The sequence below is a fragment of the Leiobunum rupestre genome, chromosome 10 (assembly GCF_980474605.1).
Source record: "Leiobunum rupestre chromosome 10, qqLeiRupe1.1.hap1, whole genome shotgun sequence".
Classification (NCBI taxonomy): Eukaryota; Metazoa; Arthropoda; class Arachnida; order Opiliones; family Sclerosomatidae; genus Leiobunum; species Leiobunum rupestre.
Window position 1 is genome coordinate 16,932,979 of NC_143393.1, and position 12,888 is coordinate 16,945,866.

General features: G+C 38.5%; 1 protein-coding gene across 36 annotated transcripts in view; it reads right to left on the bottom strand.

Moving 5' to 3' along the window:
- Positions 1 to 12,888, bottom strand: part of LOC149924881 (coiled-coil domain-containing protein CG32809) — a 566,408-nt gene that overhangs the window by 60,845 nt on the left and 492,675 nt on the right. The window contains exon 2 of one of the 36 annotated variants that reach the window (XM_090161287.1): positions 2,794 to 2,925. The exons of the other annotated variants lie outside the window; for them this stretch is intronic. Within the exon in view, the coding sequence (XP_090017413.1) occupies positions 2,794 to 2,925 (132 nt within the window). The remainder of the gene's footprint in view (positions 1 to 2,793; positions 2,926 to 12,888) is intronic. 36 annotated transcript variants of the gene reach the window in all.

Consider the following 12,888-nt stretch of genomic DNA (forward strand, 5'->3'; position numbering starts at 1 on the left):
ATTCCGTTCAATAATCTTAACGAGCCGTTTCTAATGCACTTCGCGTTGAGAAAAGGTTTCGGGAAAGTCTAAGAAGGTGGAGACTAGGCCTTCGACGTATAGTTTTATTCCCACGTTGAGTTTTCCGCAGCGTCAACTAGCTGGAGGCGGAGATCGGCACGACATTTTTTAAGTTAACTCGTGTCGAGTTGGGGGGAAACGCGTGTGGAAAAGGAAATATATATTTTTATCGTACTTGGATGAAATGGGATTGTTGGGGTCGTTAAGTATAAAATCCTAATCAATGATGAAGTTTATTCGCCAAATTCGTGTTGAGCTTTTAAAATATAAGGGGTCAAATAGTAGACGACTATAAGTATAAGTAATGTAATAACCATAAGTATGACACTTCCGTAATACTCGTATCTAATTTTCGATCGACAATGACACTCTCGTAAAACTCCAAATTGGACTCGCAACCGAATTGAGTATTATCAGGAAACTATATAGGTATACACTAGGAATGTCTAAGGAAAGTTTTTACGGCCGTGATGAAGCTCGTAGAAACGGGCGTGTCTTAAAGCGGGAAAACTCTCGCACCTCGCTACCTCATTCGACGAAAACTCGTCATTAAGCCTAGTCATGGTTGTTATATTATTAGCTTACCTGATTATCTCTTTTATAACCATACAAATACCTGAAATTAGGTAACACTACACTTCTTTCGCGAAGAACATTATAATTACTTCAAAACATTAAGTACGATAACAAATTGAGGTTTTTAAATCCATTGTTTTAGAAGCCTATTTGGCGCGGGAAGATCGCCTGTTTGTTACCATTACGACGCATTCTTTTCGCGTCAAACCTCGAGCCAATGAATTAGAAATGTCGTGTTACGTCTTACACTTGACGTAGTTAAGCCCCGCCTTTTTCTCGACGCGCTTTCGTATCACCGTCCCAATGGAACCGTAGACATTCCATGTATATACTTCTATAGTTTCCTGGTATTATTTTATCGACCTTAGTGGTAGTATATGAAATCATTTCAGACGCGGGGGGCCCAGCACCAAGCGCGGTTCACTGTTATCAAGATGTCTTTTAGCGCCCCCCCCCCCTTGAGTTTTTTTCTGTATCCGCCACTGAATCTCTGGCATTTTTTGTCACTAGTGTGCTCTGTGAAAACTTAAATATTAAACCCGCAATAGTTCTGAAAATCAATTCGGTGATGATTTACGCTAATGGTCATACTTACGTTATTACGTTACTTATGGTGCAAGTTATGTTGTAAAACTAAGTAAATAACGCGGTAAGAAAAATTTAATGGACATAATTTTTAGCGCGCTCAATGAGTATGTTTTGGTGTTATTCCATGGTGAATAATCGGCAAAACAAATTAAGAGGGGTAGTCTGGATTTGAGAAATAAACGCGTATCCCCGAGAGACTCGTACGGTTTATAAATCGGCCCCGGAAGGAATTATATGTATGTACATGCCGTGAGAAAACACAGATCCGCTATTAGGACAAATTGCATTTTGTTCTTATTTTCCTAAGAGCTCGAAATAAATTGCCTTCTACCCGCGGTGTAGTATGCTTACCAAATACAGTAATACACCAACGCTTTCCTTATATTTATAACCCTAAAATATAATCCAACCACACCCCCTCGTATTACAAAATAATATAGTTCTTATTACTCAATGAGATATAAATTGGGTTGCGTTTAACCGTAAGCCTACTTCTCCATTGAGCAACTTCAGAAATAGAATAGAGGATCAGGTTAGAGAGGGAGCGATAAATATATATTCCAGGGGGCGCCAGTGTCGGCGAACGTGTAAAGCATGAGCGCGTTTCGTGGGAAGAGAAGCGTGAAGCGAGATGGAACAGGTGTCAAGGAAAAGCTAAACCTCCCCCGCCATCCATAATGCATCTCGTTACGTCAGTCCAAGTTACGCGTGTCAGACCTGTCGAACATTGAAAACCTACCAAACGTCATCGACAAAGTAACGGATGAAACGAAAAACTTGGAAGTTAATTTATCTATCTTTACAAAATCATTTATACTGAGGCGAATTCATTTTTGATCTACAAATGACCTACTAGCGCCTGTAGAAGTGTTCTAACCGCGGTACACCGCTGTTCGGGACGAAGCGCACCACCAGGCGCGATTTGAAAAAATAGCTTTTAACGATTGGGAAACCACTACAGTGCGGAAGCGATAACACTAACGTCAACAAAATTAAGAATAAATAAGTGCTAAAAACGAGAGCACTCTTGACCATAAACGAGAAGGGGGCAGGGTATTTTTTATGAGAGCAGCTTCTCGAAACATCAGGTTATTTTTTCTATGTACCGCAAAAAAGTGGCTTTCAAGAAATTCCATCACATTTTGTTTTCTTTTTTTTTAACCCGGCATACGCCAGAACTACCAAAACACATTTTTATGGAGATTCTTCCGAAGGCCTATCTTTACTCTATCCTTGGGTTTAACGACCAAAAGTAACCCGACAGTACTAACAAAGGTTGATAGACGGTACAGTTAAACGTACAGAAGCGTAGAAAATTTTAAGGAAGGCGATAGTAAAACCCAACAAAATAGTAGAGAAATACGTGAAAAATAAGCCAAAGAAACATTTTTTTTTGGTGTGTATAAAAAAGTGAATTTGAATAGCGAAGTGACGCGAAAGCAACGTGGAAAAAATACGTGGATGTTTGCCAAATACAAGTGCGTCCGAACGACAGCGAAAAACGATGCGACACAATTCCAGGCAATCCGATATTTTGCTCGGCGATTTGCGAGTAGTTTTTCTTACTACCTGCTGCGAAAGACGAGATGAAGGCCTTGGATGAGCTATCACATCGGCGTAATCAGGGAATTTCCTCTGCAAATGACGCAAAATGACTTCCTTTTTCTCTTCCGGAGATGTGGGAGCTGATACGCTACCCGTCTACATGGAAAACATAAAATTATCGCAACAAAAAAAAAACATGTTTGTCGAGAAATTTTTAGATTTATTTCGTCATTTTAAAAGTTAATGGGAAAATATTGGAAATTTTAATTAAAGTCTATGAACTGAAATATGCTAATTCTTCGAACAATATTTGAAAAACTCTTTCGTAACGGCTTAAGGCGTATCACGTTATGAAAAATAATATTGGCAAAACAGCCACAGCGGGAATGCGTATATAATCTATTGAATTCGATATTGTTAAAAGCAGCCTTGAGGGCATTGTCGACTTTGTAGAGCGTTCCCTAACTGACGGAATACATATTAAAACCAATTCGGAAAAATGACCCTCCAAAAGTTCCATAGATTCTTTCAAAGATGACCAACTGTTAGCGCGAGACTTTTAAAAGAGAGAGAGAGGAAACGGACCACCGAAAGCGCGATACTTTACCCTTTTCCCTTGTTTGCTCGAACTAGCTGGTAACGCGTTCGGTCAGAGATACATCGTATCTCGAGGGATTCGAAATTCGGCTCTTTGAAGAAAAGGCCTTGAGGCTTACGCAACTCGACGCCCGTCGCGATTCCTTAACGTACGCGTTCAACAATTGCCCTTTACGTCGACGTAGCCCGTTGGAAGGCAGCGGGGAGACTTCACTGCGGGCTATCTTTACAAGATCGGGTTAGACCATGCGGTAAAAACGCCATCGAAGGAGCCACAAAAATATGTTAAGGAATGCGAAAAAAACGTGTTTCGGATACTAAAGGCAAAAATGATACGACGTCTTGGGATGCAAAGGATGAAATATTTGACCCCCTTTCTACAACATGTCTTTTTTCACGCTTCGGGGTGAATACTTAAACATAAATATATATATGGAAAATAATTCGGCGAAATACGTTAAAATCCCCAAAGTTTACTTTTAAATTTCCTTACTCTTTTTACTCGGTTTCGATCGACTCGCCACGTAGACTAGACCAATATATTCACCGAGACATCCGTGTTCCTAGCAAAAACTGCTATTAACATATCGTTGCGACTAATCCCGAATACATTTTTGCCAGAATATAAGGAGGTTAAATTACAAGAGCCGTTTTAAAATCGAAATTGTTGACAATTTTAGTATATGGTTTACAGATTTAAAAGGAATGTAAACATGATTGAAATACTCAGAAATTAAAAATTTGTTAACTTGACGGGCATTTTTAAAAAGCCACGTTCACACGTATCCTCGGAAACGTTTTGCCTCGTTTCGATCTCGCTGCGGTTCTTGGCGTTTGGAAATCTTTTTGTGCACACGTTTGATTTCCAGTGAGTTTTGAAGAAAATTGTGCATCCGTAGTATAGAAATATAATTAAGAGTTCGTCTGCTCACGCATTTGAGTGACGTTTCAAAACATTCTAATTAAATTTTTAATTTAGGCACCCCATTAATTTTTGAAGTAAAATATATTATGTCCACTAAAAAACGAAAAAAGAATACATAATTGAAAAACGTTTTTTCGAAAAATTTTAAATTTCTGTGGAACATTTCTCGCGCAGGGGGACGTTTACTAGTGTAAAAGAACTTGAACCATGTCTTCAAGGTCATTCAAAAACTTTATCGAGAACCGTTGGGTTTACGGATTTGGTTCCAATTAGAAAGTTGTTGCTCGCCATACTATTAGTTCAAATAACTTTGATTGGACCAAATTTGACCAATCAGAAGCCGATAAATTGAAGGTGAATGAGTTGAACCAGAGTTTTGTAATGTTGGTTGTCATGACAACAAGTTTTAGAATAATTGAACTCCGTCGTTAAACGAGCTCAAGCATGTATCGTAGCCGACGGTGGCATAATTGAACCGTTGTAAATTATTCAGTATTTATTTGATTTAGTCGAATTAAAACTAATCAGATTTTTTATTATCAAAAACTGAATTCATAAATCTTCAATTTATCGGCTACTGGTTGGTCAAATTTGATCAAATCAAAGTTATTTGAACTAATAATATGGCGAGTGACAACTTTCTAATTGGAACCAAATCCGTAAACCCAACGGCTCTCCAGTTAGTTTTTGAATGACATGGTTCAAGGTCATTCAATTTGACACTAGGAAATATCCCTCTAAACTAAGAATTTTCCATAGATATTTGAAATTAAAAAAAAAACACATATTTCAGTTATTTATCATTTTTCGTTTTTTTGTGGAGTGTAAATAACTTTGGCCATCTTTTTCAACGCATATGTTCCTCGAAAAATTATGTTTTATACTACATATAATTCTTTCAATACTTCTGAACACGTTCCAATAATTTTATTTTCTTAAGGATGGAGACTCGAATTATTTATAAGTCAATGTTTTGAAGCGTACAACTTGGTTGGACAGAATTTATTTCATCCTAAGAAGTCGATACAGCGCGAAGCTAAAGAAGGTCTTACCCCATCTAGTGTCACACGCCAGTACTAAACATTCGCGAGGTTTCGCGTTAAATCCTTCTTAAAAGTCTCTTTCGACGAAATCCGGCCAAAGTAAAAAGAAAAGAATAAACGTAAAGAACACGGCGCAAAAAGCAGGCCGTATAAGCTCTGAAATATTATGTAGAAAGCGAGCCTTTTTCTCTTCCTTCTCCAGAAAATAGAAGTTTGGAATCGAGAAGGGAAGCCAAAAGAGAACCGTTCCTGAAGTTCACTTCCTTGTTTTAAGGATCACGGGTAAAATAAAACGCAGTCGCCCAAAATAAAAAGAGAAAGAAGGATCTAATCTCTGGGAAAACAGAAACAGAAACAGAAACAGAAACAGAAACAGAAACAGAGGCGAGAAAGGCACAGGTATACACACAGAGAGAAAGAAGTCTCCGGAATCAGAATGAAGCAGTTCCGGCGAAGAGGCACCATTCGGAATAAATGAAAAAGAAAGATTTTGTTGAAAAGCGAAGAAATCGAACCACTTTAACGGAGTCTATATAATTCCGCCCGAGTTAAACGGACTGTGAACTAAAACAATGAAAAGTTCCTGTGGATAAGTAAAAGGGGCCTTGCAGTACGAGTAGAGCTCTGCGTAACAGACAAATTAACAGTAGCGGTGCCAGGATTTTTGGACAGGTAGGCCAACCATTTGGAGGCCCCACCAAATTTTTTTCAAATCCATCCACGTGGATTATTTAATTTTTTTGAAGCAAGTTGTGAAATTTTTGGGTAAAATGGGTACGCGACGACAAAATAGAGTTAATTATGAATTTAAAGGCTTTAAAAGTCGCTCGATGACTTAGGCCTAAGGTGGTGCCTAGCTGATTATTAATTTAAACATTACTAAAAACTGAGTGTGTGTTGATCCTTTTTTGTGTACCGATAACACTTAAAAAATGAGTGGATATTTACTTATTTCTACCACTGAATTCCAGTCTGTCAATTTACATTCATTCCTTCGGTACTTCGCGTGTACATCCCTTACATCAGAACTTACAACTTTACGAAAATGAATGTACGTAGGTACACTAACAATTGTAAGTTACGTAAGTTTAAGAACCATTAATTTGTAAAGATAAAATTAAAGATACAATTTGGATATAGTAGCGCTCGCGACAACTTAAATCTAAAAAATAAACTACTGTCGCAGAAAAGTGACTCGTACCTTTGAAAGGAATAAACACAGCAGTGTCGTTAAGCGAATCACTCGCATTGAATATTGAAAATTAATAAATAAATAAATCATTTCGCAAACAAATTACAGAATTTTTTATATTAAATAATATGGAGGCCCATGTATTAAATTTTGGAGGCCCCTTAAGACGACGTTTCGAGGCCCCTACCAAAATTTCAAGTAGGCCCAGGCCTACCCCGGTCTATTGCTGGCACCGCTACTGTAAATTAACTGACAAAATTTCGATTAATCGTAAATATTTTGGTTAACTGTTTATTTATGGATATTATCCAACGATTTAACATGCAAAAAATAATTCATATTTTCGGATAATTATAGGTTATGGATAAAAATGAAATAAGTGGTTAATTTTTATCCAAACGCTGAACTCCAAGTACGAAAGAGAATCAATTGTCAAAGCCATTTGATACAGTATTTCTATAATATTCGTCCAACCTGTTCTAGAACACCACTGAACACCATGAACAAGCGAAATGGAAAAAACCTTATCGCGGATGTACACACCGAATCACGGCTCAAAATGCACCTAATGTATTACTCCGCCTGACTATGTAAAATGTAAAAATTACAATTTAGGAAAATTTACTTATTTAACGATACTTTCCCGATGAAATAGTTTTAGAAAATCACCGTAACAGAGAATTTCCAGCGCACTACTTTTTCTGACGAAAAGTATTTTGAAAACCTCAGCGGTAGCCTGGGCTAATTCCTAAGGCACAACCTTGGTCAGCTAGCGATATTAAGGCCATTAATTCAGGTATACCGGGTTACAATGCGTAGGAGGGTGGTGGCAAACCCGTCATGCCACGCGAGTAACAGCTCCTTACACTCTTTATTACCGTTAATACTAGGCTAATACTCAAGGCACCACTTTACACCCAAGTAATCTAGCGACTTTAATGTTTTAAACAGGTGGCCGGGTTACAATGCGTAGGAGGGTGGTGGCAAACCCGTCATGCCACGCGAGCCAACAGCTCCCTACACTCACTATTACCGTTAACCTCGACAGATTTTTATGGAAAGGGGAAACCGAAGAACTCGGGTGGAAAGCCCCTTTAACAAGGGAGGAGAGAACTTTCAAACTCAACGCTGAAGGAGTGGTTCCGAGTTTTCACCCAGTGCCACAAGCGGGGTTTGAACGAGGGGCAGGTCACTCTTTTAAATAATCATGATTGTAATAGTTAGTGTAGGGAGTTGTTGGCTCGCGTGGCATTGTAAGCCGGCCACCTAAATTAATGGCTTTAAAAGTCGCTAGATGACTTAGGCCTAAAGTGGTGCCTTGGGTATTAGCCTAGCGGATTATTATTATTATTATGCAATCAAGATTTAATTATTTTTAATCTTTGTGCAGTCAAAGCTACATATTTTATTTCAATCAGATTTAATCATAATTTAACCGCGCGTAGGGTGTCCTAATAATCATGAAAGTGATCTGCCCTTCGGTTTGAACCCGGCTCCTCTTGCTGCGAGGCGAAAGTGCTAACCACTCCGCCTCCTAGGATGAGTCGAGTTCGGTCAAGGTCAAATCAAAATGTTCTTAGAGCCGTCGATGAGGTACCCCGTAAAACCCAATCCATCATTTGAAACAGTTAGCGAAATAGAAAACATCGAGACGCAACTTTGCGTCAATACTAAAATATTCATAACATTAACATCACAAGGAGAGAAGCCTTTTTAAGAATAATAAATGTTGACGCATTACGTTCATGCTACACCATTGGGCTTAGGATAGAAGGCCTGGGAAAAGATTCTAAAAATAGCCCCAAAGGACAGCGCAGTTGTAACTTCTCTAAAAGCCTGTTAGATGGTCTATCGGTCCTTTTCCCTTTTCCCAGAAGCTTTCCCCAACCAAACTCGCTAAGCCTGCGTCCAAGTTTCTACCATAAGTAAGGAGCTAGAGTATTGGACCGTCCTGCCTTTCTCTTCAAGAACCAAACGCCTACAAATTTTACCTGTCCAGTTAGCCTCCAGCGGACAATCGGGTGAGTTTGCAAAGAAATCCAATGGGACGAGAGGATGAAAAAAGGACGGAGCGATGGACGGAAGATAATAAAAAGGAGCCGAAACCATGGAAACAAAAAAAAATAAAATTGGAAGGCGGACCTCAGCAGCCAGTGAAGTGTTTAAGCAGATCCATTCTTCAGCCTGTCTCCTTTCTATATACCCGCACCTACTAGCTATTTTGTCGGCGATACCTTGTACCGACAGTACCGGTATGAAGCGATAAAAAGCCTTGGCCACTGAGGACGCCACGATCGATCGTTAAGACGCGTCAAAACGAAACGAATATTTTCCCCTTCTCCACTCCTCTCTTTTACCGATCGTAACCGGGCCGACTCCTGGGACGAGTCGCCCTGACAGATAAGGTCTAAGGCTGGCCCTTTAAATATGCTAAGGTTCCAGTCCCCGTAGACGAAATCACCCGCAGGTTTCCGTCAAATATTTCGAGGAGAAGTCAAACAATATAATTCCTAATATCAACTTTAGATAAAAAATATGTGAACAAAAATGTTAAATTATAAAATAAAAAGACGTTATAGGGTGGGGTGGCGGAGTGGTTAGCTCTTTCGCCTCGCAGCAAGAGGAGCCGGGTTCGATCCTAGCTTGTGACACTGGGTAAAAACTCGGAACCACTCCTTCCGCGTTGAGTTTGCAAGTTGTCTCCTCACTGGTTAAATAGGTTTTCCCCCCGACCTCTTCGGTTTCAACTTTCCATGAAAACATGTTGAGGTTTTAGACTCCAGCAAAATCTGTTAATTTGACGAAGACGTTCAAGTTTCATTTTTAATAACGGTGAGGGAACGTTGAGATTTTTGAGAAGAATATTAAAGCTGGTATCACTTCAAATTGAAAGAGCAAAACACGCCGCGTGGGACTTTAACTGAGATTCCATTGAACGAGGAGAAAAGATTACAGCAGGGTTCGTACAAAATGTCAGGAATTAAATTCCCTGACATTTCCAGGTTTTCCCTGACTAAATTGCCAAATTTCCCTGACCATTTTGGTAGAATAAATTTATGTTTTGAGGTAAAATCTTGAAAAATGTTAATTATGTATTTTTAATACATTTTTCAAAAATTTATTCGCCGGATTTGTTTTTGGGGTCATTTTAAAATTCCCTTACTATTTTGGACCATTTTAAATTTTCCTTACTATTTTGGACCAATTTAAATTTCCCTGACTATTCCCTGACCATTGGGAAATATTTTCCAATTCCCTGACTTTTCCCTGACCTTTTGGAAACATTTTCAAATTCCCTGACTTTTCCAGGTTTTCCAGGTATTCCAGGTCGTGTACGACGCTACCGGCAATTGGGTACGCGAATGGCTGTGGCATTTTAAAGGGAAATTGCCGAGGGGTCGGACATTTACCAAAATCCCGTACACTTTGTCTAAAATCGCAAAATCTTTTAATTCTCTCTATGGTAAATTAACATTGAAATCCCAAAATCACTTCAAAAAGTAATGATAAAATCGCCAAAATCTCTACGAAATCCTAAAATCCCGTACAAAATAATGGCAAGTGTCCGACCCCTCGGAAATTGCGAAATATAATCCCCTATTTGAAAAGACGCCATTTATTAAAAAGTCGCGAGTAGAAAGGATTCAAAGAAAAGGAGGGTTATCGCGATAAAGAAAGAAAAACCAGCGTCGCCGATTCAGCGAAAGTTTCCGGTATCGAACGCTAGAGGTCGTCTTTACGAATAAAAAAGGGAAGACGAAGCGGTTGAAGCCGTGGCTCCTTCGAATTAAGGAGAGACCTCTAGCGTCTTGATTAAGTAATCGATTGCCTTTGCCAGTCCAGCTTGCCTAGGTTGCGGGAAAACATCCATTAAAGGGGAGAGAGAAGTGACGTCATGTCCAACCTGGTTAGGCTTAGGGATCGAATCACGTCTGCCTAAAATCTGGGAGTCACCAAAGAAAAAAAAAAGGATTTCTTCGCTTCGGGGACGTGCTCAAATTCTTTTGAATTTATACTTTGCTTTTTGCGTCATTATTTCGCTTTTAATTAAAATTTTAACCAAACTGAGCGCCCCGCGAAAATCATCTCATCCTTCTTTGTTCATTTTGCGCTTTCAATATGAGGGAAATAGAGTTGTCTGATGAAAGAAAATAAGATACTTAATTCACAAGGAGATATCCTGAGGTGTTTATCCCCTGTTTTTTTTTTCAAACTCGGAGGTTAAAGGGAGTAGAGTCTCCTTGTTTGGGAGGGTGCGCCATAGCTTCTCTCTTTTCTCGCTCATGGCGCTAGTCTAGAACGATATCTATTAGGGGAAGCGTACCCGCCCCGAAGAGGTTTTCTCACTTGAAACCTTTATTGTTTCATTTTTAGTGTTTCTTTTTTAAATACACCCTTAATTAACATATAAACAACAATATCCGAGCTATATATCAATTATTTTCATTATAGTGTGAATATTTATTCAAATATAATTTCTTAATTATGAGGTACGTGGTTTTAGATTCACGAAAGGGGTTCTAGTAGATATGATAAATTAAAGAGCCACCAAAGCGGGGATACTTTAAGTGGAATAATTCCTCAAAAACCACTGTATTTCACACTACGTATAACTAGTGGTTAGAAAATGTTTTGCCCCAAATCCCTGAAACAACTCAAATTTAAACTTTCTCTACGTAAAATAGCATGGCAAAATCACGGTTAATATTTAATTGATTTAACCGAATTTTATCGATTTTACTCAATTGTTTTGTCAAAATTTTAATTTTTTAATTTTTTTAATTACAATCCGTGATTTTTCCACACTATTTTACGTAGAGAAAGTTTCAATTTGAGCTTTGAAAAACATATTTAAACCCCGAGTTTGAAAAAATCGGGGAGAAACACCTCGGGATGTCTCCTTGTTAGTATCACTATGTCAAAATAATTGAACATAGTCGATTTACGAAGAAAAAAATTAATTTAGGCTTAACACCACTATAATAAGTTGCTAACTTAAAAAGGGTATAGAATAATAATAATAACAATAATCAGCTAGGCTAATACCCAAGGCCTAAGTCATCATGCGACTTTTAAAGCCATTAATTCAGGTGGCCGGGTTACAATGCGTAGGAAGGTGGTGGCTAACCTTTCATGTCACGCGAGCCAACAGCTCCCTACACTAACTATTACCGTTAACCTCAAGCTTTTATGGAAGGGGAAACCGAAGAGCTCGGGGGAAAACCCCTTAAACCAGTGAGGAGAGAACTTGCAAACTCAACGCAGAAGGAGTTGTTCCGAGTTTTCACCCAGTGCCACAAGCTGGGATGGGAACCCGGCTCCTCTTGCTGCGAGGCGAAAGTGCTAACCACTCCGCCACCCCACTTAATAGCGCAAATGAATTATCACCCTTTTTGCCGGTTTACAGTTTATTTACTTTTGAGATCAAAAGTTGTAGCCTTAGGAGGAATGCCTGGCTGGTTCGTGCTAATTATTTTAAAGGTTCATTAAAATGTATAATTCTAGGTTTTTTGGATAAGTACAAAATGTAGTATCTCTTTGCCTAACAATTATAGTATAGCTTCTACATTTTTTGGCTAAATGCAAAGTGTAGTATCTCTTTGCCTAACAATTACAATAAATCTTCTACACTTTTGGCTGAAAACAAAGCAATTCTAATATAACTTTTCGGAATGTTGATCAACCATTGTACACAAAATTTACAACTTTTAGAATTTCAAAGCATAACTTCATCTACCATTATAAAAAGTAAATATGAGAAGCAGTAAATATTTTTAAATGAGTTTCTAAAATTAAGATCTTCTAGATTATTCTGTTTGAATTTGAAGCCTATTTTATAATGTCAAATAAACAATTTTTATACTTAAATTAGTTTTAATTAAAATGTTATATTTCATTAATAGAAAGAAATAACTGGAATAAAAGACCAAGATTTCGCATTATTATTATACTTCAAACTATTTATCAGCAATCAACACAGTCTGCACCCTTCCTCTGACGTCACAAAAAGTCTCCTCCTCTTCCTCGTCGGTGAAAGTTCCCTTTATAAATGACGCGTAACAAAATCCCCGCGTCTCAAGACTGATAAATCATATAGCTGGATCGGTGGAACCGGGTGGCTGTAACATTTCCCGCCACCCGACAATTCAGCCTAAGCAAAGGAAGCGAGTAAAGTCGACGGGAACCATTCTGAACTAAAAAGGTCCGCCGTAACACTTGAGCCAATTCCGCGGTCGTGATTAATGCACTCATTAGAATATTCGAGTATTGCTTTTGGCGCGTCCAAAATATATCGGAAAAGGGAAGCGGAAATTTTACGTCTAAATCTGTTTTCCAACCGCCGCCGTTATAACGAAATTAAT